The sequence below is a fragment of the Podarcis bocagei genome, assembly GCF_964188305.1.
Source record: "Podarcis bocagei genome assembly, chromosome: 2".
Taxonomy (NCBI): Eukaryota; Metazoa; Chordata; class Lepidosauria; order Squamata; family Lacertidae; genus Podarcis; species Podarcis bocagei.
Window position 1 is genome coordinate 38663742 of NC_138126.1, and position 25611 is coordinate 38689352.

The 25611-nt window shown below is 41.2% G+C and overlaps 1 protein-coding gene and 1 long non-coding RNA gene across 13 annotated transcripts in view; one reads left to right on the forward strand and one right to left on the reverse strand.

The window, feature by feature from the left end:
- Positions 1-25611, forward strand: part of LOC308581527 (contactin-4) — a 527693-nt gene that overhangs the window by 395791 nt on the left and 106291 nt on the right. For 11 of the 12 annotated variants that reach the window (XM_081184014.1, XM_081184021.1, XM_081184022.1 and 8 more), the window contains 4 exons: positions 3370-3573; positions 11672-11774; positions 13466-13650; positions 25316-25452. In XM_081184014.1, the coding sequence (XP_081040140.1) occupies positions 3370-3573; positions 11672-11774; positions 13466-13650; positions 25316-25452 (629 nt within the window). Of the gene's footprint in view, positions 1-3369; positions 3574-11671; positions 11775-13465; positions 13651-15218; positions 15363-25315; positions 25453-25611 lie in introns of those variants that run through there. The other variant, XM_081184017.1, reaches the window with a different exon arrangement.
- On the reverse strand, positions 542-12984 carry LOC308581742. Its single transcript, XR_014005236.1, has 4 exons — positions 12283-12984; positions 9812-10060; positions 7658-7772; positions 542-614 (listed from the first exon to the last, which is right to left on the reverse strand). It is a non-coding gene; the product is annotated as an uncharacterized lncRNA (long non-coding RNA).

Genomic DNA, 25611 nt, shown 5'->3' on the forward strand with positions numbered 1-25611 from the left:
AAGCAGGATGTGACGACCTCCAAATGCCCTGCCTCTTATCGGTTGTATTTCAGTGCAGTGTGTCCCAACACTGAAGGAGTACATGTGTGAAGAATAAAAAATGCCTATGTAGAACCAGGTGCATAGGCCCTACATAGCAATCACTCTCCATCCCAGTAGCAGGCCAGTTCCATTGGTAAGAGGCATGTGTTTGACCCTACTGATGTGGTCACAGATTTCAAAGGAGCTCCTGTGCCGCATGGCATTGTGCCATAGTAGAATAGCTCCCCTTTACGGCAGGGGAAGCATGTGAAAGGTGCTTGTGAATTACCGTATTTTTTGCTCTATAAGACTCACTTTTTCCATCCTAAAAAGTAAAGGGAAATGTTCTGTGCGTCTTATGGAGTGAATGCAGGCTGCACAGCTATCCCAGAAGCCAGAACAGCAAGAGGGATCGCTGCTTTCGCTTCTGAGATTCAGAATATTTTTTTTCTTGTTTTCCTCCTCCAAAAACTAGGTGCGCCTTGTGGTCTGGTGCACCTTATAGAGCGTAAAATACGGCATCTTGTTTTAGCACTGCTGAGAAGGTTTGTGTTCCCAGATTCTTCCTTGTTTTCTGATGAGAAGTGTAGGGTCTGCAGAGAATAAATGAAGGCTTTAAAAAACAACCACCAAAAACCTCCCTGTGCATAGGAAAGTAGGAATGGCTGCTTACTGCTGCCTGCATTACAGAGAAACTAGTTAATTGTTTGGCAAGTGTAAATTAAAACAAAAAATAAATGCTAATTACTTTCTGGAAAATTTAAGCCTGCTGAGAAGTGTTACCTTGTTTACTCTGAGTATCCTCTTGACATCAGCATGGGGTTACTCATAATTAGATGCACATGTGTAAATACAATGATTAGCTAGTCCCACATAAACATAATTATCATATCCTTTTTTAAAAAAAAAACACGTCTATGAAGAGGGTCTCTAGCCCTGTGGGGTTTTTGTTACTATAAAAGCCCAACAATCTACATGCCTTTATCTTATGTCGGCAAACAATGGAACGTTAGAACATAATAGGCTCTCACAAGTCACAGAGAGATGAATGGTGGTCGATCCTGCAGGAAATTATTGTGTTGGATTGAGCCCAGTATATTTGCAAATTGCATCACAACAGTTGAGGTCAATTACAATGATGACTCATTAGAGAGTATTAAAATAAGAGCACACTTTTTCACTATAATTAGTGTTCCTCGTATAAAGAGGCAACATCTTCTTGTTCTCTAATTTCCGGAGTCTATCCAGGGTGTTCGGGGCATTCGCTTTATATTCATGAGATTGTAGTAAATTAACCTAAACACTATTCTTGTTTTCCTTGTTGGATATTTTCCAAATATATTCTATAAATTTGGGAGTATTATATAATTAGTCATAATGCAGTTGATTACAACTTCATTTACTATACAGGCTTGTTTTTCTCTTGCCCTCAAGCGTATATAAAACCAAATCTGTATATCATTTGGGCGGGGGGGGGGGAGGCACGGAGAGGCCTTGAATAATGTTTATTTTGTTAATCCAAGAAGATGAGCTCACTAGAAGAATCAGATGGAGATTTTAACCACAGGGAACTGGGCACATTATCTCCAAATCATGCAAATTTCCAAGCAGTCAATAGATGCTGTCTAAACAGATGTCTGTATATATGCAAACAGTTTCCATTTGTGTATTTAGGGAAATGGTGGATGTTTTAGATGTTGGCTTTCAAAAGTGGGTGTGGTCTGTTGGGTTGGTCTCTGTAATTAATCCTGCACCTGTTCTGTATTCTGGAACCGCACACTTTGTAGTTGCAATGCGGAGATCTTGCTTGCTCCATTAACAGTGCGTAAGTAGGGGGAAAGATACTATAGACCAGGGGTAGGCAACCTGAGGCCCAGGGGCCGGATCTGGCCCAATCGCCTTCTCAGTCTGGCCCATGGACGGTCCGGGAATCAGCATGTTTTTACATGAGTAGAATGTGTGCTTTTATTTAAAATGCATCTCTGGGTTATTTGTGGGGCCTGCTTGGTGTTTTTACATGAGTAGAATGTGTGCTTTTATTTAAAATGCATCTCTGGGTTATTTGTGGGGCATAGGAATTACTGTATTTTTTGCTCTATAACACGCACCCGACCATAACACGCACGTAGTTTTTAGAGGAGGAAAATCCATAGGCATGCCACCTGTAGGCATTTCCTCCATAACACGCACAGACATTTCCCCTTACTTTCTAGGAGGAAAAAAGTGAGTGTTATGGTGCAAAAAATACGGTAGTTCATTCCCCCCCACCAAAAAAAAAATATAGTCCGGCCCACCACATGGTCTGAGGGACAGTGGACTGGCCCACAGCTGAAAAAGGTTGCTCACCCCTGCATCAGAACATCCCTTCACTGCCTGTTAGGCACACATTTCTCTGAGAATTCTTGTAGCAAGGAAGGTGGACGAAGGACTGATGATCAAACTGGAGAAAGAGACTCAGCCAGTCATGAACAAACTGCAGCCATTTCCCCTTCTCATTGTGAGTGGGGGGAGGAGAGGGGCAGCTGTACCCCATCCATTTCAGGAGAAGGTGCAGGTGTGGCAGGAGCTCAGCCATATCACAAATAGTGGGTTTGGCTGACTGTTGGGGTGAGAGGAGCAAAGAGCTGCGAGCTTTTGATTCAATAAGAGGTATCATCACAGTCTCTAGCAAGCCATTCCTTTTGTCCGTATACAAATGATTTAAGAACTTTCACCTATGTTTGGTTGCCCGTATTTTCTGGATGCTGTATGGAAAAGTACATGAATCTGACCTTTGAAGAGTTTGTATGGAATCCATTTTAAACTTTCCAAAGGTTTAATTTTCTTCTATGGTAGGGGAAGTAGGAAACTTTGGAAGCAACTTAAAAGGGCATATTTTAAAGGTCTAACTGCCTATATTCCCACGATTTACTTTGCTGCATGTTTTGTGATTTCAAATCTCTGCTGGGGTTCTCTCACCAAAGAGTACTTGAACCAAACCTTGATCTTGGGATCCAGGAAATTCTCATACTATATATGATACATTTTCTTGCCCAGCCAGCACCTCTGGAAAGGGCATGTAGAGAGAGCTGGTTGGTCATTGTGAGATACTGGATTATGTTGGGCTTTTTCTGATCTATGGCTCCTGTGTTTTTAAATGTCTCAAACCTTTAATTTTTTCAAGCACCTAAGCTAAGTTTTGGTCATTTTTTGACTAGCTCAGAGTTGATTCACATGGCCATAGGCCTCATGGCAACTGCTTCAAATGGCTGTGCATTTCTGTGATTCCATTATATCATCAAGATTATAGTTTTGCAGTATTTGTATAAAAAATTAATATTAATAGTCTTTTCCCCCTTTCCCTTTCAGAACTGATCTATGCCTGGATCTTCAATGAATACCCATCTTTTGTGCATCAGGATAATCGTCGTTTTGTTTCTCAGGAGACTGGAAATTTGTACATAGCTAAAGTGGAGAAATCTGATGTGGGGAATTACACTTGTGTAGTGACAAACACTGTAACTAACAACAGAGTGCTGGGACCTCCTACACCTTTAATCTTGAGAAATGATGGTAAGATTTCCTGTTAAGTGCTGAGTAGGTAATGGGTGTGTTTCTACCAAAGAGCAGGTACCAAGGAGTCTTAGAAAGAAAGGACAATGGGATAATTTTGACCTAAGGGTTATTATCATTGTTGTTCATTATTAAATTTGTTAGTCGGTTTATCTTGCCCAAAGCGACTTGCTATTCTATATCACACCCAAGAAATGGAATACACTTGTAATATTCAATAGCAAAGGGGTAATCACTTAAGACGAATGGGAGAGCAGGGAAGTAACCTCTGTAGTAGCCATGTGGTGTCCTTGGACAATGGATGTTGGCGGCAGCGGGTGCAGAATGCTGCAGCGAGACTCCTTACGAGGTCTTCGCTGCAAGATCACATTCACCCGGTGCTACACCAGCTGCACTGGCTCCCGATGGAGTACAGGATCAGGTTTAAGGTGCTGGTTTTAACCTTTAAAGCCCTATACGGCCTAGGACCCTCATACCTACGGGACCGCCTCTCCTGGTATGCCCCACAGAGAAACTTACGGTCTTCAAATAAAAACATCTTGAAGGTCCCAGGCCACAGAGAAGTTAGGCTGGCCTCAACTAGAGCCAGGGCTTTTTCGGCTGTGGCTCCGATCTGGTGGAACACTCTGTCACAAGAGACCAGGGCCCTGCGGGACTTGACATCTTTCCGCAGGGCCTGCAAGACAGAGCTGTTCCACCAGGCCTTTGGCCAGGGCACAGCCTGACTCCCTCCCTCGGCAATCTTCGCGGAGCTCTGGCCCAATGGTTTCCAGTGGCCTGAATTAATTAATTTTATAATGAATGATTTTAGAGTGTTGTTTATGCTATACTTTTATACTGTTTTATTGTTGTTAGCCGCCCTGAGCCCGGCTTCGGCTGGGGAGGGCGGGATGTAAATAAAATTTATTATTATTATTATTATTATTATTATTATTATTATTATTATTAGCACTTCCTCTGGCATTGGCAAAGGAAAATGAACTAGAATAACAGTATAATATATACATTATTATTATTATTATTATTATTATTATTATTATTATTATTATTATTATTAAACAAGGGCCTCCGACCGTGATAAGACATCACAAGGAAGTGGCAGAGAATCACTGTCTTCCCTTGCATTTCTGTAAAGCAAAGCATTTATTTCAAAGGAAGCAAGTCCTGGACTCATACCTGATGAAACCCTGGAAATAACGCTTTAATATAATGATTGCTTACGGTGGTGACTTTGAAGTCAGTTACCCATGAGCGCTTCTCTTAGGAATTCATGCTTTGCACCTACTCTGGCATGTTTACTGAAGTCATTCATGTAAAATGTACTTGAAATGTAATTGAAGTGTATTCTACTGTTTATTAAGGATGTGCTGGGAAACACTGTTGAGTTCAACAGGGAAGATCAGCAACATTCATTTAAGCACAAGATGATCAGGTTTCCCTGAGGCTGAAGTGTTAGTATCGTTGAAGACAGGTTAAATTTGCATTAGGCTCGTCACAGAACAGCCCGAGACCTCAATTTATAAGTTTCATATTCCATCTCTCCCGTTTCTGGTAGCTCACATGTTTAAATGCAATTTACACTTGACTATTCATACACTCTAGTGTATTGAGAGGCCAACTGGCAAGGCCTGGGTCTTTCAATAGCGAATCGCAGTTTGCATTTGTTGCAATGAAATGCAAACTGCAAGGCATGCATGTTCTAACAGGCTGACAGGAACATCTGGATCCTCTTTTTTAAAAAATTGAGTTTGACATGTCCAGTACATCTCAATATATATGACAGATTATTTTCATTAGAGCATTTCATCATTAAATTAGCACACTAAGAGGCAAATTCATCAACGTTTAATGTCCCAATTACATGAATAAGTGTTACAAAAAGAAATTTCATAATGTTCCTCTCTCATTTAATGTAAAATATACTGAACTGTGTAATTCATCACTTTGGTGCTAGTCATGCAGTTTAGAACTATTTCCGTTATAATTGGTCTAGGAACAAAGGCACATAAGGTATTTATTGATGAAAATACACCATTCTATGGCAGAAGAAATCTTTTCCCATCCCTGTCTTCCACAGACAACATAAGTATTTGGAAACTTTTAAAGTATCAAAATATGTAATTATTTTGCTTTGGTCCAGAAGGAGGTAGATGTCATTTTATTACCCAGAGAACAAGGACTAGACTGCATATTACATTAAATGCCCAATCTGTCCTTATGTATGTTTTTTCCCTTTAAAAATAGCAGTTATATGTGTGTGTGATCATGATTAGAGGCATCTTCCACATCGTGGTCCTAATGAAAAATTGCACTACAAAGCTGTGATGTAGCAATGCAGAGAAGCTGCCATTGGTGGCAATGACAGCTTTTGTCCCATGTCAAATAACAGCTTGGAACTTATAATTTAGCCATACCTTGGGTTACATACCCTTCAGGTTACAGATGCTTCAGGTTACAGACGCTTCAGGATACAGATGCTTCAGGTTACAGACTCTGCTAACCCAGAAATAGTACCTCAGGTTAAGAACTTTGCTTCAGGATGAGAACAGAAATCGTTCTCTGGCGGCGCGGTGGCAGCAGCAGGAGGCCCTATTAGCTAAAGTGGTGATTCAGGTTAAGAACAGTTTCAGGTTAAGAACGGACCTCCAGAATGAATTAAGTACTTAACCCGAGGTACCACTGTACAATGTTGGCATAAGAGTTTGTAGGGATTTTGGATAGATAGGGTGATATTTTGGTATTCAATTAAGTTTTACTTGGATTACATCTATTAAAATTAATGACCCTGACTAGTCAAACTTATTAATTTCAGTAGGTCTTCTCTGAACAAAACTTACTTGAAAGCCAACCCTAGTTATTTTCCTCAAGGATATTGGAAAAGTAGCTACTTGGCATCTAGAAGAAGCAGTGGAAAGCTGTGTAAAACGCCAGTAGCTCTGTTAAATGTGTGCCCCCTCTTCTCACCTGTTCCCACCTCAGCCTTTGTGCAAGGCATGACATCTACAAACTGTTGTGCACTCTAAGTTGCCTCTCAAGGCTCCTAAAATATAAATCTTCAGATGTTACTTTAGAGCTTCCTGAAAGCAATAGTTTATTCTCTTGTTTCCTTAAATTGAGCTGTTTCTTTATATTGTATGGCACAATCAGAAAATGTTCCTTAACCCATTGGTTAAGCATTTTCAATACCAGGTAGCATTTTCTCTGCAGGGAATATAAATGGGGGCAGCCAAGCAATGGTAAAAGTAGACTTTGTTCCCTGGATCAATATAAGGCCAGTTTGTAACTCCTCTATAGAGATGGTATTTATTTCATTGTTACGAGAAGTATATAAAAGGCAATCTATGTGGTATAAACTTTTTTCTTTTTTCTTTTTTAAAAATACTCTATGCACTTGTCTTTCCTAGCAAGAATTGTCTTTATGTTTGGACTTCACTTTTACAATCTGCCCCTTATAGTTTCAGACACTCCTCAATTAGTCCATAAACACCTCCCTATAGTAATCAATAGAGTTGGGTTTTTTGTTTGTTTTTAAAGCGGGGACATAGATTTTAAGGAGCACTTTCTGATTGTGCTAACAGTGCCTCACTCTTACCTGGTTTAAAGTTCAGTTTACTGGCTCGCATCCTGCCATACACTAGCCTAGCACATCCACTGCTGCACCTGTGTTAGTGCTGACCTTTAAAGTCCTAAATGGCTTTGGCCCTGTATATCTGAAGGAGCGGCTCCATACCCATCGTTTAGCCCAGACACTGAGATCCAGTTCTGAGGACCTTCTGTAGTTCTCTCATTGCGAAAAGTGAGGTTACAGGGACCTAGGCAGAGGGCCTTCTGGGTAGTCACCCCCACCCTGTGGAATGCTCTCCCATCAGATATCAAGGAAATAAACAGCTATCTGACTTTCAAAAGGCATCTGTTTAGGGAAGTTTTTAATGTTTGATGCTTTGCTGTGGTTTTTTTATTTGTTGGAAGCCTCCCAGAGTGGCTGCAGCAACCCAATCAGATGGGTGGCATAATAATAATAATAATAATAATAATAATAATAATAATAATAATAATAATAATAATAATATAATACAACACTCACCTCACTGGCGCATCCCCTCCCTGCTTGTTTTTATCAGTCATAAGAGTCAAGAGCCTTACTACCGGTAATTCAAATTCATCCAACTCAACAGGTCTAGATGGTGTTCTGGAGACCTCTGGAAAGCCATTTGCAATAACAGTGGTTATTAACAATTTTATCCACAAAATGCTTTGCAAACGGGCCAATATCTAGATGAAGCTGCTGGGGGTGGCCATTAGGATATTTTCTGTTACACTAAAATTGAGAGAGATTGGCAGTTTTCTTTTCAGCCTCTTTCCTAATGATACCCCAACATGGAATTTAACTTTTTCACAGATTACTAGGTCAACATCTTCATTGAAATACTCACAACTCCAAGGTCTCATTCCTGGTCACACGCTTCAGACCCCTGAACATATATGTGCACTTATTTTTTTGCCCTAGTGCGCATGACTTTAGGCTTGCTTGCACTGAATTTGCATTTCACAATTTACTGTCCATTTGCCCAGTTTGTAGAGATCATTGAGGTCTCACCATTCACATTCTCACAGCACTCTCATAACATGATGAATTCTGCTGTGTGGATAGGAGGGGAGAATAGACAAGTAGGCAGACTGCAGTGTATAATCTGATCTCTTGCTCTCTTTTTTATTTTTTGTAGATTTCCACAACCATGTGGCCTGTTTGTTAGCACTCTCTCTGCAGGCTCCTAGAGTCTAAGTCTGTGTTGGGCTATCACATGTTTTGCTTGCAGCACTGGTTTGGCGCTTTTTTTTTTTTTTGTACTTTGAAATGATGAATGCTGAAAAGCTTGGAGAAACATATGCTGCCTTTGGAAAGCATGTTGAAAGAAACAGGATACTGACAGTGACTGGTGTTTCCCTGGCTGTTTAGAATGCAATCCATACAAGTATCCTTAGCATAGTTTGTTTAGATGACTGATTTTATGTGGCAGCTGCACTTTATATCGTACAGAAGGAGTGTCTCTGAAGCTAAGTGAATGGGGGGAAAGGCAACCTGTTATTGTGTTGAAGCAGTATAGACAGTAAAAGTAGCATGCATATCAACATCAACCCACATTCCTTCTGAGAAAGCTGTGTTTATAATAAAAGCATTTCCTTATCTGGATGTTTGAGGGAAAAGGGGTCTCTCTATATTGCACTTTATATATCAGAGTTGTAGGAAATCTGTTTAGCAATTATGACAGTTCTAAAACTTAGGAGCGGTCTCCCCTAGTGCAGCACAGCAGAGGCGGATTTAGAGGAGTACAACTGGTTTGGTCGCACTGGGCACCACAACTATAATGCATAATGGAAGGCGAGAGGCGGGGGGGGGCCCCACTGAATTTTGGCATCACATAGGGCACCACTGAAATTGAAGACCACCACTAAACACAGGATACTTGATACGAATTACTCAAGGTTCCAGGAAAAGAAGGGATCCTGAGGCAGGTGAAATCTTCCTTCCTCAACCAGCGAAGGCCTAGATACATTGGCTGCCCCGTGGTATGAAACCTATGGCTGCATAGATTTTGTGCACTCATTTCTAGTTATGCACATGCAAATCGCATAAATAAACAATCCCAACCATGTTTGGGAAGAAGGAAGCTCAGGAGAAGCTGGTACTTCCCACCACACCCCCGCTCATGTTCTGTGTATTATTTTAGGAGGGGATCAGGGATTCCCTATTTCCTTTCCATACCCAATTAAAGATTGCCTACAGATATAGTCTATAGATACAGATACAGTCATACCTTGGGTTGAATGCGCTTCAGGTTGAGTGCGTTCAAGTTGCACTCCGTGGCAACCCGGACGTAACGGAGGGCGTTACTTCCGGGTTTCACTGCTTGCGCATGCGCAGACGCGGCGAAAAGCGATGCGCGCAGGCGTGCTGTCGCTAATTATGTTTGCTTCTAGATGCGAACGGGGCTCCAGAACGGATCCCGTTCGTATCTAGAGGTACCACTGTATAGCCTACGGATCATTGTGTGCAGCAGCAGGAGTCTACGCACAACAGTTAATGAGAATCTCTGAATGCTTACTTGGAAAATGTATCATTTGAGATTATGAGAGGAGGCTACAAGGTACAGCAAATTCTTCTCTTCCCCATTCATTATGCCCCATGCCTTTTTTCCTTCAAATCCTTAAACTTGCTTGTTTCATGTCACTCTCTCACCTGTTACTAGCTGGATGCTTCTGTTCTCTTTTTGTCCCCCTCCTTGCCTGGGGAATCATGCCATTGTTTGTTTAGCTGAGCATCTAGCTTGCTATTGTTATCAATAGTCAATCACGGTGGTAGCAGCAGTAGGAATTTGTTGGCGCCATCACCATCATCATTGTTGGAGAAGTACTGGCAGTAGAACAAGAAGAAAACTACAAACCATGTAATAGCGCCTTTGGGATTCGATGTGGAGTGCTCCCTTTTCTATGCACACAGCAAGGAAGGGACAGTAAGAACAGCTATAAGTACCTGAATGTGGGACCATGCTTTAGCATATAAAAGCAAACCAAAGCATTGTGAAATCAGATATACCCAAATAATAATAATAATAATTTATTATTTGTACCCCGCCCATCTGGCTCGGTTTCCCCAGGCACTCTGGGCGGCTTCCACAGAGACCAAAAATACACTAAAATATCACACTTCCCTAAATAGGGCTGCCTTAAGATGTCCTCTGAATGTCAGGTAGTTGTTTATCGCTTTGACATCTGATGGGAGGGCGTTCCACAGGGCGGGCGCCACTACCGAGAAGGCACTCTACCTGGTTCCCTGTAGCTTTGCTTCTCGCAATGAGGGAACCGCCAGAAGGCCCTTGGCGCTGGACCTCAGCGTCCGGGCAGAATGATGGGGGTGGAGACGCTCCTTCAGGTATACTGGGCCGAGGCCGTTTAGGGCTTTAAAGCACAGTGCATGAGAGTTGCGACTTCTGCAGCCCAGTTTCTTACTAACACCCATCTGTGAAACTGTCAGCCCTCTCTGTGTGTTTCTGCCTCTTTTAGTTATCCCCGTTCTTCAGCTGCAGGACTGTTGCCTCCTGCAAACTTGACTTGGTATTTCATTTCAACAGCAGGAGAGCAATCCGCCGATATTACCTCTACTGTCATTAGTTTCCATTGATGAAACATCAACTTGCCACCTGGACTATGAGCCAGTCAGCCAGCAAAGAGAGGGCAATTAGGCAAAACCTGTAGCAGCACATTGTCTAAATAGCAGGTCGTATCCCAAAGCACAGGTAGCCAGAGGCTATCCAGCTGACCACTGAACTACATTCCCAAAGGTGGTCATTCTGAATCTAATTCACATGCAGCTCTTACTTTCTTATAGCTACAGGCTTCCCTAACTTCTACTGTGCATAAATATGTAGTCTTATTGAAGCTGGGCAAGAATGAATGTTCAGAAAGAAGAATCGGATTATGATACCATATATATTTATGTTTTTGACTGTATTTAATGGTTTATGGAAGCTACTCAGTTTGTAAGAAAAGTGTTGATTTAGTATAAACAGAATGACTTTTTATGTGCATTATTTAATATGATTTTTTTTAAAAATAAAATAAAACAGCTGCTTTGATGTAATGGTCGAATTACTAACACAGTAAAATTTAAGCAAACTACACAACCGCTGTAGCACCTTAGAGGATATTGCACCCTAAAAGTTAATAGGAGCTTTGGTTAGCTGGCAGTGCTTTATCAAGAGTTGTTTGCTCTGCATTACTTTCTCCAAAAGGCATTGATTGTACTTTATTAGCACTTTCCTTTCACAAGAAGAATGCAGAAAAATGAAAAAGCAAAGAGCCATGATGAGATGTAATCTTAGGCAGATGGCTGAGAGCTGCAAAACAAATTTTCCTCTGGAAGTAAATAGGGAAAGGGAGCCTCACGGTGTGTGGCTGTTGGAGACGAGGGTCCTGTTTGAAATGAACAGATTAATTGGGCACGTAATGATGTACAAAACTGCCCTGGGTTAACTCAGGCATACTTGGGGATATGTAATGCAGAATTCAAGTCAATTTAGCATCCATTATATGTTCACAGGAGTGATGGGCGAATATGAGCCGAAAATAGAAGTGCAGTTCCCAGAAATGGTTCCATCTGCGAAAGGAACAACTGTGAGACTGGAATGCTTTGCGTTGGGAAAGTAAGTTTTCGTCATTCACTCATTCTGCTGTACTAAAACAGTTTGCAGGTTGTTAGGGCAAAATCAAGTAAATTGTGGGTTTTCTGCTTCGCACAACCTCCATTAACTGTGATGTTGTCTCCCTTGGCTTTCAGCGCTCATTCATGCCCTTCTCAGTTTGACCAGTCATGCTCTGTGGATTTTTCATTTTGTTTTGCTATGCAAATACACATGTACATTGTTACTTCGAACTATGATCACTTGGACAGCTACTGATGACGTTTGGTGCATGAATCTGATGCACCTCAGAACAACCCCACTTCCCCACCAGCGGAAGTGGGGACCTTAATGTATCAGTTGATAATACCTACTTTGGCTGCAGCTGCTTAGAAAACAAAAAATTGATGTCATTGTGAGTTATTCAGTGGAAAGTCAACATGTTATAGTAGTGAAAAAGGAAAATTCAATGTTGGAAATAGTGGGGAAGGTATTTAATATAAAGGAAGTATCATAATGCCATTATACCAACCTGTAGTATAGATTTGGACCACAGGGGACAATTCTGGTAAATTGATCTGTGACTCCCAAGTATCCACTGGTGTGAGTAAACTGTGTAGGCCATTACCCTTATACCTTTGCTTGTGAAAATCTAGATACAGCAAACTGGCCGCTGAACAAGATGCAGTGGACAGATCTTTGTGTTGATCCAGCAAGGCTGTTCATATAAATGCATGCAGTAATCGCTCATCTTACGGGGGGGGGTGTTCCAACGGTAACATGTATACCCAAAAATTGTGTGTGGTCAAACCCTTGGAGCTGCCCTGTGGCCAGCAGGTTGTGGGGAGAGAGAGCATCCTCAGCATTCTCAAGAGCCAGCATGCTGAGTGGTCCTTGCCCTGTCAGTAAGGTAGAGAGTTTTGCATGCTTGGTCCACTTGGCTTATCCAGTGGAAAGGGGGCTTTTAAACTCACCACCTGACTTGGGACAGGAGGGGGCAGATGCCTGCTTGCTCAGATGCTTCTGTGAGATCTTGCAGAGACCTGAATTGTCCCATGAGATCTCGCGAGGGCATTCCTTAGGCTTCCAGAGCTTCTGTGCCAAGTGAGCCTTTTCTGAGGTTCCTGTAATTAGGTTGGGAAGCTTTGAAAACACTGGGCCCCTCTTACATCACAGGTATTATAACTGGCTGTTGTTAGAATTCCTGCTCCATGATTGCAGTCATGGGATTGTTGTCTTAAACATGACGGTGTATGTTTTGACTCCACAGGGTGGGAAGTGACGGAGACAGAATGTTTGTGTTACTGTGTTCTGTGAAGTGGGACTATTGTCCTTGGTTCTTTTTCTCTTTGCTGTCTGATGCTCGAAAGAGAGGGAGCCATGTTGCAGTGCTCCGTGTGTGTTTATATATAAATAAAGTAGATTAGCCAAAATGCTAATGTGTCTCTGCCAGGCATGTGTCTCTGCCAGGGTCCTACTCGAGTGTAGGCTGAACTCCTGACAGTTTGTGCTGGTCCCCGGGGATCAGATTCCCAGGCCATCACACAGTTATTGCTACAAATGGGGTTTTTTTTTGGGGGGGGGCTAGTCATTTTGTGGCTGTATTTGCAATGATGTGTTATATATAAAAATGAACTTGTCTGTTCATAGCAGCTCAATTAAAAGAATTCAGCCTTTACCATCAGGATTTTCTCCCTTCTGTTGTTGATAAACAGCCCAGTTCCTACGATCACCTGGAGAAGAGCCGATGGAAAACAGATCCCCAAAAAAGCTCGGAGGCACAAATCAAGCAGCATCCTTGAAATCCCAAACTTTCAGCAGGAAGATGCTGGCCTGTACGAATGCGTGGCTGAAAATGTGAGAGGGAAGAACGTGGCCAGGGGCCAGCTGACGTTTTATGGTACCCTGATTATTTACTCACCTGTTTTCCATTATAGCTGAGGCCAAAATGTGGTAAATGCTTTGTTGCACTGTCAATGTTGATTTTTCTCTTCATATTTGTCTTGCAAATAGGACTGCTCAGCAAGTGTAATTTTATATAAAATAAAAACCTCTGAGACGGGCATATTGATTGAGGCTGGGAAGTGAGGGAGAAATGAAAACGTACATTGTAAGAAGGAGATTGGTCTGGAAGATGTAAAACGCAGTTGTAAAGCAATTTATCTGTCTTTCTCCTGCTGCATCTGGAAGAAAAACCGCATGCTCTTCTGAAAAACGATGGCTGTTTTGGCGTCAGATGTAGAGTTTTCATTTTTGGCTAGCTTTTAATCTCAATGCCCCCCCCCCCCCGTATCACACTGAATTTGGGACTCATTCTTGTGTAAAAGTAATTATGGGATTTTTTTGTATATGTCCCTGCAGATTATATGAACAGGACTGAAAAAGTTTGCATTGCTACAGATTCTTTAAGGATTTGTTCTCTTCTTCCTCTCTTGAAAGGAGACTGAGGGTAATGTTGTGCATAGCAGTGCACCAGATGCTTTAGAGAAGGCAGTCGAGACTGAGTATGTGTAGCTTGGCCCTCCTACTCTTGCCAAGAGAGAAGTAGCGTCATGCTCTCCCAATTGCAGAATGGATTGCCTCCTCTAAAGTGGCTGTTGCAACTACTTTAAAGGTTGCAATTCACAGCACAATCCCCTTCACCTTTCCTGACAAGAGAACAAGGAGAGAGATCATGATTTTTCAACAAAGGTAATTTTTTTCAATGGATTCACTCCCTTTTTTTCTCTGAAAACTGTTCCTTTATACATCCCCCGACAAAATGTCATATTTTGCTGCAACCCAGCCCCCTTCCCACCAAAAATCACTGCTAATTACTCTAGACCTCCTTCTCCCCAGGTCCTGCCACCATAAAATGCCAATTAGCATGAGAGGACCCAGAAGAAAGGCAAATAACTATATTCTAGAGTTCTTTGGACCTAGCCAGTTCCAAGTTTCCTTAAAGTTGTTGGGATAGTGTGATGGCTTGGTATGCTCTTCGCAACAAGCACCTCTGCTCACTCAGAGATATATACAGTTCTTTATTTTACATATGTACAGGCAGCACATTCCAATCATACATCTGAATCCTCCAGTTCAGATTCTGGGAGTGGCCTCCGCTGGCTTCTCCTCCAACAGAAAAGGCGGGGAAGCTTCATGTGATGCCTCTCCCCCCTCCTCTTTAACTCTCTCCTCTCCTTGGCAGACAGAACAGGCATTGCCTCACTATTGGTGCCAGAACTTCCTGTGTGGTGCTGGGGCTCTGCTTCAGCCTCTGAGAGCCCTTCCGCCTCCTGGCTCTCCCCTCTTTCCTCAATCGCCACTTCCTGCTCATCTCCCTCTTCCTGTTCCTGCTCCTCCCCAGCATTCTCTGGCAGTCCCATGACATCACACACCCCCTTCTAAGACCCCCCCCCCATCTGTGTCGCTCTCGCTTTCTTCTGAGGATTGAAACCCCAAAAAGCCTTCCTCTTCCTCATCAGTCTCCGCAAATATCTCCTTGAGTTGCCAATTGTGGGGTTTGGGTTTGTGGGGGTATCGCGCATGAAATTCCTCTTGTAACTCCGGCGCCTGGATATTCTCTGCCGGTTCCCATGAGTTCTCAGCTGCAGGATCACCCTCCCAAGCCACTAGGTATTGCAGCCTGTTCCTTTGCCACCTGGAATCTCCTCTACCTCTCCACCCTGCTCTACCTGCTCTACCTGGCCTCCATTTGATACCTATGTGCTCGATTGTATGATGACAGCAAGGACCTATGAAACACAGAGGTGCTATAAAATCGGTTTGTCGTTGCTGGGCTTCTCTTGATTGCTATCAGCCATGCCGCTTGCTATTTTCATCTTTCTACTTTTAATCATTTCTGCAAATCCTAGCTTCGTACTGCTCCTTTGCGCTGTCTCCCTTGTTGTTTTGGCAGTGTCTGGTTTGTTTATTAGTAGCAGTTAATAAACCTGCTGTGATTTGTAACCTTTTCCTTTTTAATACTTTTTCTTTATTCACATTAACAGAAACTTCGATATCTTTCCCTTGATACCACTAATCCTGTTTCTTTCTCAAATGGATTTAACTTTTCCCACTCCTTGTGGCAGATCAGTATCAATTGGGGGGGGGTGTATTAAGTTGTGTTTTCGTCCATCTTGTGTGTTTTCCACTTTCGACAGTCCCATGAACCATCTTAGTTCTCCATTTAACTTGCATAGTACTGTTATTTATCACCTTGCTCGATCCCTCCAGACAATCTACTTATTGAGCATTCATCAGATCTGCCTTTCCCAACCTTTCGTTTTTAGATGTTGTTAAACTACAGTTCCCACCATCCTTTGCCATTGGCCATTCTGACTGGGGTGATGGGGGTTGTAGTTCATCAGCATCAGAAAACCTAAGGTTTGGATCTGTTTCTTAATCAACTTTGATTTCTTTTTACACTTATAAGTTGGTTCATGCTTGTACTTACATGAAAAGGCAACTGATTAATTCTATAAAGGTAATAAAATAAAATAATGTAGGCCAGAACAGAATCATGTTAACATTTCACATTAGCACTGGCTACATTTTATTTTATTTATTTCGTAAAATTTATATACAATTTAATTGTATATATTTCTTTAAAATCCTCCAAGTGGGAAAATATGTTTCCCTTGCAGTCTCAGCTTGGACTATATCCCTGTATTTTACTTTTAAAAGTTAACCTTGTCTAGAGGTGATGCCCCACTAGCCTGCTGTTAAAGGTGATCAGTGTATAACTTGGAGTGTTCTGTTATAGGAATAACTTGACTTCAGCTGCCTTTTAAATTTGAAAATGCAAACCACGAAAATGTTCCCCAAGTTTCATCAAAATAGCCATTCCAGACCTGTCATTCTGAAAGCAGCTTGTCATAAGTTCTCATATAATATCCTGCATTAGTGACAAAAGCTGAATGGTAACATCTTTAATCTTTCTTTTTTTAAATGTAAGAAATATATATATATATAATGGGGAGGGGGGAAACTGCAATGTGGGCATTGTTTTTCCAAGTTGTTTCTACTGGGTCAAAAGTTCACATTCAAAGAAAGGAACACTGGAACGTATTTGATATGGAAAATCAAACTTGTCACTTACTTACAGCCTTTCTCTGTGAAATGTTCTATCATAATGCATCCCTGGAGATTAAAATCTGGCTCTAACAGTGTTACTCTTTTAAACTGAGTTATCTGCCTCTGTGAATAGCAAAGAAAGCAAAGGAAGATGAAATTCAAATTTGCCTGCTTGCTGCAGATAAACCAGACTATCTTTTTTTGTCAGCAACCATATTATTCAGCACTCAGTAAAGTTGTTGAAAGAGGTTTGCTTGTTTGTTGCTGTTATGCTGACTCTAGTTTTCTTTTGCGCTATATATATATATATTATCAGTGACATCAACATGCTTCATGTTCAGTATGGTTAAACAGGTTGACGCAGGGTGAACAATTCAGCCTCTTTTCCTCCACCTCAGTTGTACAGTTTCACAGCTTAGCCTAGTAGCATGTGTGAAGGGAAAGCAAGTTAGGTTATAGAACATTGGTACACTTTAATCATCTTGGGATAGTGTGAGGAAGGAGGGCACAGACTCTTTTAAGACTGGCCAGGTGCTTTTGTTTTTTGTTCTCTGCTTGGAGGATTCCTGTTTGCTTCTGCTGCTTCAGAAGCCACAGACCTGATTGAAAATGTAGCAACCTGCTTTGTTTATCCCCTGTGATTGTCTTGCAAATACCGTATTTTTCGCTCCATAAGATGCACTTTTTTCCTCCTAAAAATTAAGGGGAAATGTCTGTGTGTCTTATGGAGCGAATGTGTGGTCGCTGGAGTCAAATTGCCCAGGGGCAAAAAGCAGATCGTACATTTTTTAAAATTTTTTTTAGAAAGAGGGAAGGGGGTATTGAAACAAAGCCGCCGAGCAGCTGATTGGCAAGGGATAGGGAGGGAGATAAGGGACTCTAGAGATAAAGGAGGCTGCCTGGGAGGGGGGAGGTAAAAGCACATGGATCCTCAGGATTTTTGTATTGCGTCACCCCAAATTCTCCATCAGATCACATAGCATGTCCATGGCTACAGCTTGCACCAAAAAAACCCCACATCCACTGTTTCGTGGGGCCGCAATGGCACAAAAACGTGGTTACAAAGCACAGACCCACATGGATCCTCAGCATTTTTGCACTGGGCTACCCCAAACTCGCCATCAAATCACATAACATGTATGTGGCCACAGCATGAACCACAAAAATCATACATCCACTGTTTCATTCAGAATTTTTTTTTCTTGTTTTCCTCCTCTAAAAACTAGGCGCGTCTTATGGTCAGGTGCGTTTTATGGAGCGAAAAATACAGTATATAATGCCACCTGGAAGGGAGCACTTAAAAGACAGAAAGGACTCTGGTATCTATGACAAATCTTAGAGCTGTTTCATGTCCTTGGTTGCTTCTATTAAAAATCATAGTTGCTATTACAAATTTCTGCAGGTGGTAAAGAGGTTTCACATGGGGAGGTGAGATTTTCAGCAAAGTTCAAAGGCCCACTCCTGGCTATATTTGAAATTAAATTGTGAATGTGTATCCCTCATACTTCTTTTAGCACCTCACAATAACTAGTAATGTTATCAACAGAGTTCAAAGTATTAAGAACGTAAGTCTGGTCCAGTATCAATCTTCTTAAGGTCAGTATCCTGCTGCCAATAGTGGGCAACCAGACCCCTACAGGAAACTCCTAAGCAGGACATGAATGCAGTAGCCCTACCCCTTTTCTGCCCTCCAGTAAATAGTACTTAGAAGGTACTGCTTCTGAACATAGATATTGCATATAACCATCTTGGTTGAAAGCCATTAATACCCTTTTAAATCTACCTGATCTAGTAGCCGTCAGCAACCTTTGTGGCAGCAAATTTCATAAATGAATTATTGGTTGCATGAAAAAATGCTTAATTTATATGTCCTAAATCTCCTGCCAGTTTCTTTGGATGACCCAAGTTCTATTATTATGAGAGAGAGAGAGAAATGTATTTCTCAGCACCATGCACCAGTTGTCTTTTTTCCAAACTAAAAGCCACTTAGGCTTAAGTCCGGGGACACTTCCCCTCTGGTTAGTTCCATAATCAACTGTTCCAAGACACCATATTTTAGGGTGTTCTAGGAATTCTACCTCTTTCTTGTGACTAGAGCATGCATTTACCCAGTCTCTGTATGAGGGTAATTGAAGTCAGCCATCATTACAACATTTTTCTTCTCCATCTCAAGATTGCTTCAGTTTTTTGGTCAACGATGTCCTTAGTACAAAATTATTTTTGTGACTGGTGTTCCCACTCACAGAGATTCTGCGAAAAAGTATTTTCCTTTTAAGTATTCTAGCTCTCAGCCTGTTACCAAACCCTAATGTTCTGAAATAGTAAGGATCCATTACTGTCAAATTATATGGTTTTATATTGTCCTTCCCTTTTATATGTTTTTGTTGAACTGTCTGAACTGAAAAGGGAAGGAAGCAGGCAAAGCTTTGTATCCTCATCTATACTGTACATCTGGAAAAACGTACACTAACCTCAACTCTATTTTTAGTCTGCCTGAACACAGAATTTAACCTTGGTGATCCCTTGCAATAAAGTAAAGGTTTGTATCTCATTTAGAAGTACAATGGAGCCCCTTATGAGGCTTATGGGAACTATCTGAGCTAATTCTAAAAGAGCTGATCCTGATCTTGCAAAACAGCATCAGAGTAATGAAGTCGTTTGAACTGCTGTGGTTTAAAATATATATATTCCAAAGGGGGAAAGGAAACAATTATATCTCTGGCTGTAGTTTCACAAAAGTCAGTGTGGCTCATTCCTCACTCCTTTGGTGTGAACATTTGTGTGATAAGTGTATGCAACATTATGAGGTGTGACTGGTATAATGAAATTTCCTGCCTTGCTTACACAGATGCATATAGACTGAAACATTGTGAAGCAATCCAAAACTTGGAAAATGTTGGTTTTTAGTAGGTTTACATTGCTGGCAGACCTATTTCTACTGAAGTAGCCAAAAGCTTTCCTGATGATATCCATGGCTCTAGTGAAAGTTTCCCTTTCAGTTAATACTGGATCTGCAGTGCAGTTAAAGGAATTTTAATTATTTAATCAATAGATTTTTCTTCAGTTAACCAAACAAATCTATCAATTCAGTTTTGCATAAGTTTGCATTTACATAAAGCTGAGATTTATTAAAATGCAAATACAATATTAACTCAGCATTCATTGGATTACCTTTGTCCCCGCACTGTGATACTGTTTCTCAAGGAAGACTCAAGGTGTCATGTGCACAGTTCCTAATTTTTATCTTTAATAATAATAATAATAAATTTTATTTGTACCCCGGCCAGAGCCGGGCTCAGAGCAGCTAACATCATATAAATAACACAGTATACATAAAAACAGGCATAAATTAATTAAAATACATCTTAAAATTAATTGAGACAAATTAAAATCTGGACAAATGTCAGTTATCAGGTTATTAGCTATCAGATTGAGAGCGGTTAATATTTTAACCATCTTTAGCATCTAAATACTTTAGCATCTGGTATTCGGAGATATATATCTTATTGCTTACTGTCATGATTAGGAAACAGCATACAAATCCACTTGCTATATGACAGCAAAGATGCATCTGGTATCCCAACAGTGGCAAATCAAGAACTTCCAATGATCAACCCTCTACATAAGATGCCGCTGGGTTGTCAAGACATAAGACGTCTTATTTCAGTGCCTTTGACACACTCTCTCTCCAACACTTTTCCCCTTACAAGAAAAGATTGGCAGCAAGGCACGTGACCAGCAGGACAGAAAGACACACAAAAGCAGGAGACATGCGTGTTGATGCATCCATTCTCCCCTTACTAACATTAGGAAGCAAGGGAGCTCATCAGAGCTAAAGAAAGAGATGAAGTAATACACTCATCTCTCTCTCTCTCTCTCTCTCTCTCTCTCTCTCTCTCACACACACACACACACACACACACACACACACACACTCACACTCACTCACGAGACCCCTCATGTTGAATGACTGCACACACAGCACAGTATAGCATCCTGTTCCCAGCTATACCCAGATAGATGCATATGCCACCCACTTGTATATATAATAATAGTCTTGATCCTAACATATTGCTACGGGTCACCCCAATCTCTGCTGAGCTGAGTGAGATTCCAAGGGTCTTGGCTCTTAACCAGGGTTTGTGTTTCCTTTGGAGTGAGGCACAACAGAGACTGTAGTGCCTTTAAGATATATAGCTTTGTTTACACATATGTACATCTAAGCCTTGTTGGAGAGAGTGCAGAACATCATACCCCAAGAGTGTCTCCTGTTGCTTCTCCCATAGCTCAAGTAGGCTTGGGTTCAGAGCAGAAGCCAGCCATGCTCCCCAGTCCCTGGGTATGGCCTCTCCCAGCCAGTCTGCATGGAGTTTTCCCCCCACCTGGGGATTCCCTGCCAGATGGGTGGGGTATAAATTTTTTATTTATTTTTATTTCTGCTGTTTTCAAAAACATCCTGCAAAAGGACACTTATTCCTGCCCCCTGTAACTCTGGCAGCCTCTTGCTCCTCAGAGCCAGGGGAGGGACAATATTGGCATTGGCAATTGCCCTTAACGGCCCAGTACTCTGCTCTCTTTGTTTCTGAATGGCACCTCTATCAGCTGATCTCCTGAACAAGAAAACAGGTGCAGCCTGTATTTTTACAGTACACCCCAAATTTTCCCTTAATACTCCAAATATTAGCTAAATTCTAAAATTTAAGAATTTAGAGGGATCTGGCCCCTCTACAAACTCATCACAATATATTCCGTAGGGGTAGGGATGTCTTTCTAAAATTGCCTCCCCTCTTTCCTTTCCCACACAGATAAACACACATTCCCTTCAGAGACGCCATTGCCAATTTCCCAAGGGAGCCAACAGGCAAAAGGCACCAGCTCAGGGTCCCAATATCTTTTGGAGTGCTTCTCCCAATAGAAACCTACCCACACCCTTTGGTCTTCATCTGAGGGCCTCTTCTGAATAGTTCCCTTGCAAGCAATTTGAGGGTGACATTAAAGGAGAAGGTTTCCTTGGTTGTTGATCCCCATCTTTAGGCCTGTTTGATGGAAATGTTTTTGCTGCTAGAATTTTCGTTATTTTTTCCCCAGGCTTTCTTATGGGTTAAAGAAATGATTTTGCTGCAATGTATTGATTAGATTTCATGCTTTTGGACGAAAGGTTGTAGCATTTGGGACTTTTTAGTTTAGAGAAAAGACAAGTAAGAGATGACATGACAGAAGTTTATAAAATTATACATTACATGGAGAAAGCAGATAGAGAATTTTTTTCTCCCTCTCTCAGAATGCTAGAACTCATTGAAATCCAGTGAAACTGAATGTTGGAGGACTTTGGACAGTTGAAAGAATGTGGTTCTTCATGCAGTTCATAGTCAAAATATAGAACTCACTCTTCCAGGAGGCAGTGATGGCCACCGACTCGAATGGTTTTGGAAGAATTGCCATGTGTCCTCTTTTTCCAGGACACATCCTCTTTTCCAGGGGAAAAATTTCTGTCCAGATGGATGTTTTTTTTTTATTTGCCAAAATGCCTCTGGCGATATTTTCTGGATGAGACATAGACCTAACTGGAGACTTGCTTTCCTCTTCTCCTGCACCACTCAGCAATACATCACAGCTTCTATAGCCTACAAATAGTAGGGGTATTTAAAATGAGAGTCGTCATAGCATCCTCTTTCTTTGCTCTTCAAAATATGGCAACTCTGAATTCATGGAGGTGAAGGCTATCAGTGGTGATTAGCTATGATAGCTATGCTCTCCCTCCATTGCTGGAGGCAGCAATGCTTCCAGCTACAGTGGTACCTCAGGTTACATACACTTCAGGTTACATACACTTCAGGTTACATACACTTCAGGTTACAGATTCCGCTAACCCCGAGTTAAGAACGTTGCTTCAGGATGAGAACAGAAATCGTGCTCCGGCGACGCGGCAGCAGCAGGAGGCCCCATTAGCAAAAGTGGTGCTTCAGGTTAAGAACAGTTTCAGGTTAAGTACGGACCTCCAGAACAAATTAAGTACTTAACCCAAGGTACCACTGTACCAGTTTCTGGAAACCACAGGAGGGGGGAGGGCTCTTGTTCTCATGTTCTGCTCCCTTGTTTCCCACAGGCATCCAGCTGGCCACTGGGAGAAGAGGATGATGGGCTAGATGAGCCACTGGGCCTCTTCTTAGGACTTCTCAGTAGTGAAGTGAAATGATATATTCCATTTATTCAGCAATAAGTGAAATATATACTGATAAAAATAAACGTTTACAACTTTTGGGTATATGACTCAAAGGCATATATGTCGTTGGGTTTTGTGGGGAAAAACAAAATCACTGAAGCTGAGAATAGGTATTTTTTCATTATATAAAAGTTAATTTATGCACCCGAGGACATGAGTTGTAATAGTGCTTTTATAGACAAGGATGCCTTTTATTGTACACTTCGCACTTGCTGAAAAATAGCCTTGGACTCAAGAATGCATGTTTTGACAAGCAACTTCAGGCAGCTCTTTGAATCCATAGATTATCTTGCTCTATGCAGATCTTTTTTGTTGTCTCTAGAATTGTCCTTTACAATACTGAAGAAGTGAGGTGATATAAGCTTTGTGTGATGCTAAATCTGTCAGTTGTAGTGTGTTGCTTTCTTGTTAAAGAAAAACCTGGGGCGTATCCTATTTATTTTTTATTATGTTTGTCAATCTGTTTCTCTCTCACCCCTCCCCACCTCACCCCACCTCTGAATCTCTTTAAATCTTATTTTCTTGGCATATATAAGTTTCTGAGCTAAGTTTCTTCAGCTTTTCTTTTCTTCTTGTTATCTTTCTTCTAGATCTGGGAGAATCTGTACTGTACATTTGGAATTAGGTGTTCAGCTGCCATTAACTTTAGTTCCTATTTCAAATAATTCACCCAAAGGAGCTTGAACTATTCAAAAAGATCCTTGCTGCTTGTTCCTTGTTGGGTTTATCAGCAAGTAATGCTGATAGCAGAGATGGATTTAAAAGTAGCAGCATCATGTTGGTATTCAACCTGACACTTCTTGTTTATCAAGCTTTTGCTGCTTAATTCTACCCTTGCAAACCTTCCTCTGATCTCATCTAAACCCCTGGGGGATTTTAAAAGTGGTTGTCCTTTGTTGAAGAAATCTGAAATTGTTTTATCTGATTATAGAGAGACACAGCATTGTAAAATACCCAGGTTCATAGAGACCTCTGCTGGCATAGAATATACATATTTCTTTAAGCTTTGGACAATTGTGTGTGCAGATTTCAGTCACTATTCATTAAGCTCAATTATCTTTTGGACTCAGAAGCTTCTATACGGGGCTCACAGTAGTTTGCCATTCCAGGGACAGTTTAGCTGTCTAGTTTCTCTGATGTGGCAGCCTGAGATGTCCCCAGAACATTCACTGTCACTTGTGTTTGTTATCTGAAAGCAAAGTAATAGCAGTCTTATAAACTTGAAATACATATCTTTGGAGGCTACAGAGGAAAAAAACATCCCCTGGGAGACTGTTTTAAGTTCCACTTATTTCCCCGAGCAAGTTAAATAAGTGGTTAAATCTATTTCATTGCAATTAATGGGACACGTAATGTTCTTAACTTTGGCTTGATTATGCTCATATATTTTCCTCTCAAATATGTTGCATGGGGATGTTAGGCATTTTCTATCCCCTAGTTTGAGTGGATGGTATTCAAGGTTTACTCAGAGTAGACCCATTGAAATTAATAGACCTAACTTAGTTAAGGGGACTTAGTTAAGGGGACTTCTCTGAGTAAAACTTGGTTGAATACCACCCATTGTCTACAGAGCATGGAACAAGATGGCAAATTATTTCTGATTTCTCATAGTTTATACATTGAAGCACTTTAGACTCGAGAGTCGACCTAAGTGCTTATGGTTTCTGTAGATTGGAATTTGATGCATGTAGTTTGCATGCATATAGGATAAATTTGTTTTCTTAGGTACAAACATAATTGATACCAGGACTAGGCAGCATTTTTATTCTCTTATCTGGCAGGTTATTATGCTAAAGAAACATAAAGCTTTCCTTAGAAATAGGGAGCACATACACACTAAAAATGGTTTACAAGGTTAGCTGGCATAGATTCTCCAAAGGATATTGGGAATTGTAGCTTAGTGCCAGTTCTGAGAATTGTGATTTTTACAAACCCTTGGAGCCCTCAGTTTCAGGGTTTCCTGGGAGAAGGGGATAACTATAAGTTGGCAGTCTGTGCCCAATTCAGCACATTTAAACCAATGAGTACACTGGATTAATGCAATGGGGGAAGCCATCCAGCTAAAACATTCTTGCTACTAATATCTGCAAAAAGGAAAACATATCTCCTTATTTCTTTTACTGTGTCTCTAATGTTTAGAGACGAGATCCAATTCACTTTCAAGAACAATGATACGATATTTGAATGTGGTATTATATAAATGTGTATGTTAGGAAGAAAGGCGTTTGAAGGTTAATGGCACGCAGAAAACAAACACTTGCTTAGAAGAGTGTTGCTGTCCTTCTTGCAGCTCCTCCAAACTGGATTCAGAAAATAAGTGACGCTCATGTGGCCATGGAAGAAAGCATATACTGGGAATGTAAGGCAAATGGGAGACCAAAGCCTTCTTACAGCTGGCTAAAGGATGGCGAACTGCTTCTCCCTCAGGTATGAGTAATATTCAGGCTTGGTGTCCTTGATGCTTTTGAGTTGGGTGACAAAACTTGAAAGGATTTGTTGTGAAGTGGTGACCTTTTTCATCTCTGTATAGTTTGTTGCTGTTGAGAAAAAGAAATTAATGAAACCGAGTGGCCTTAAAATTCCATC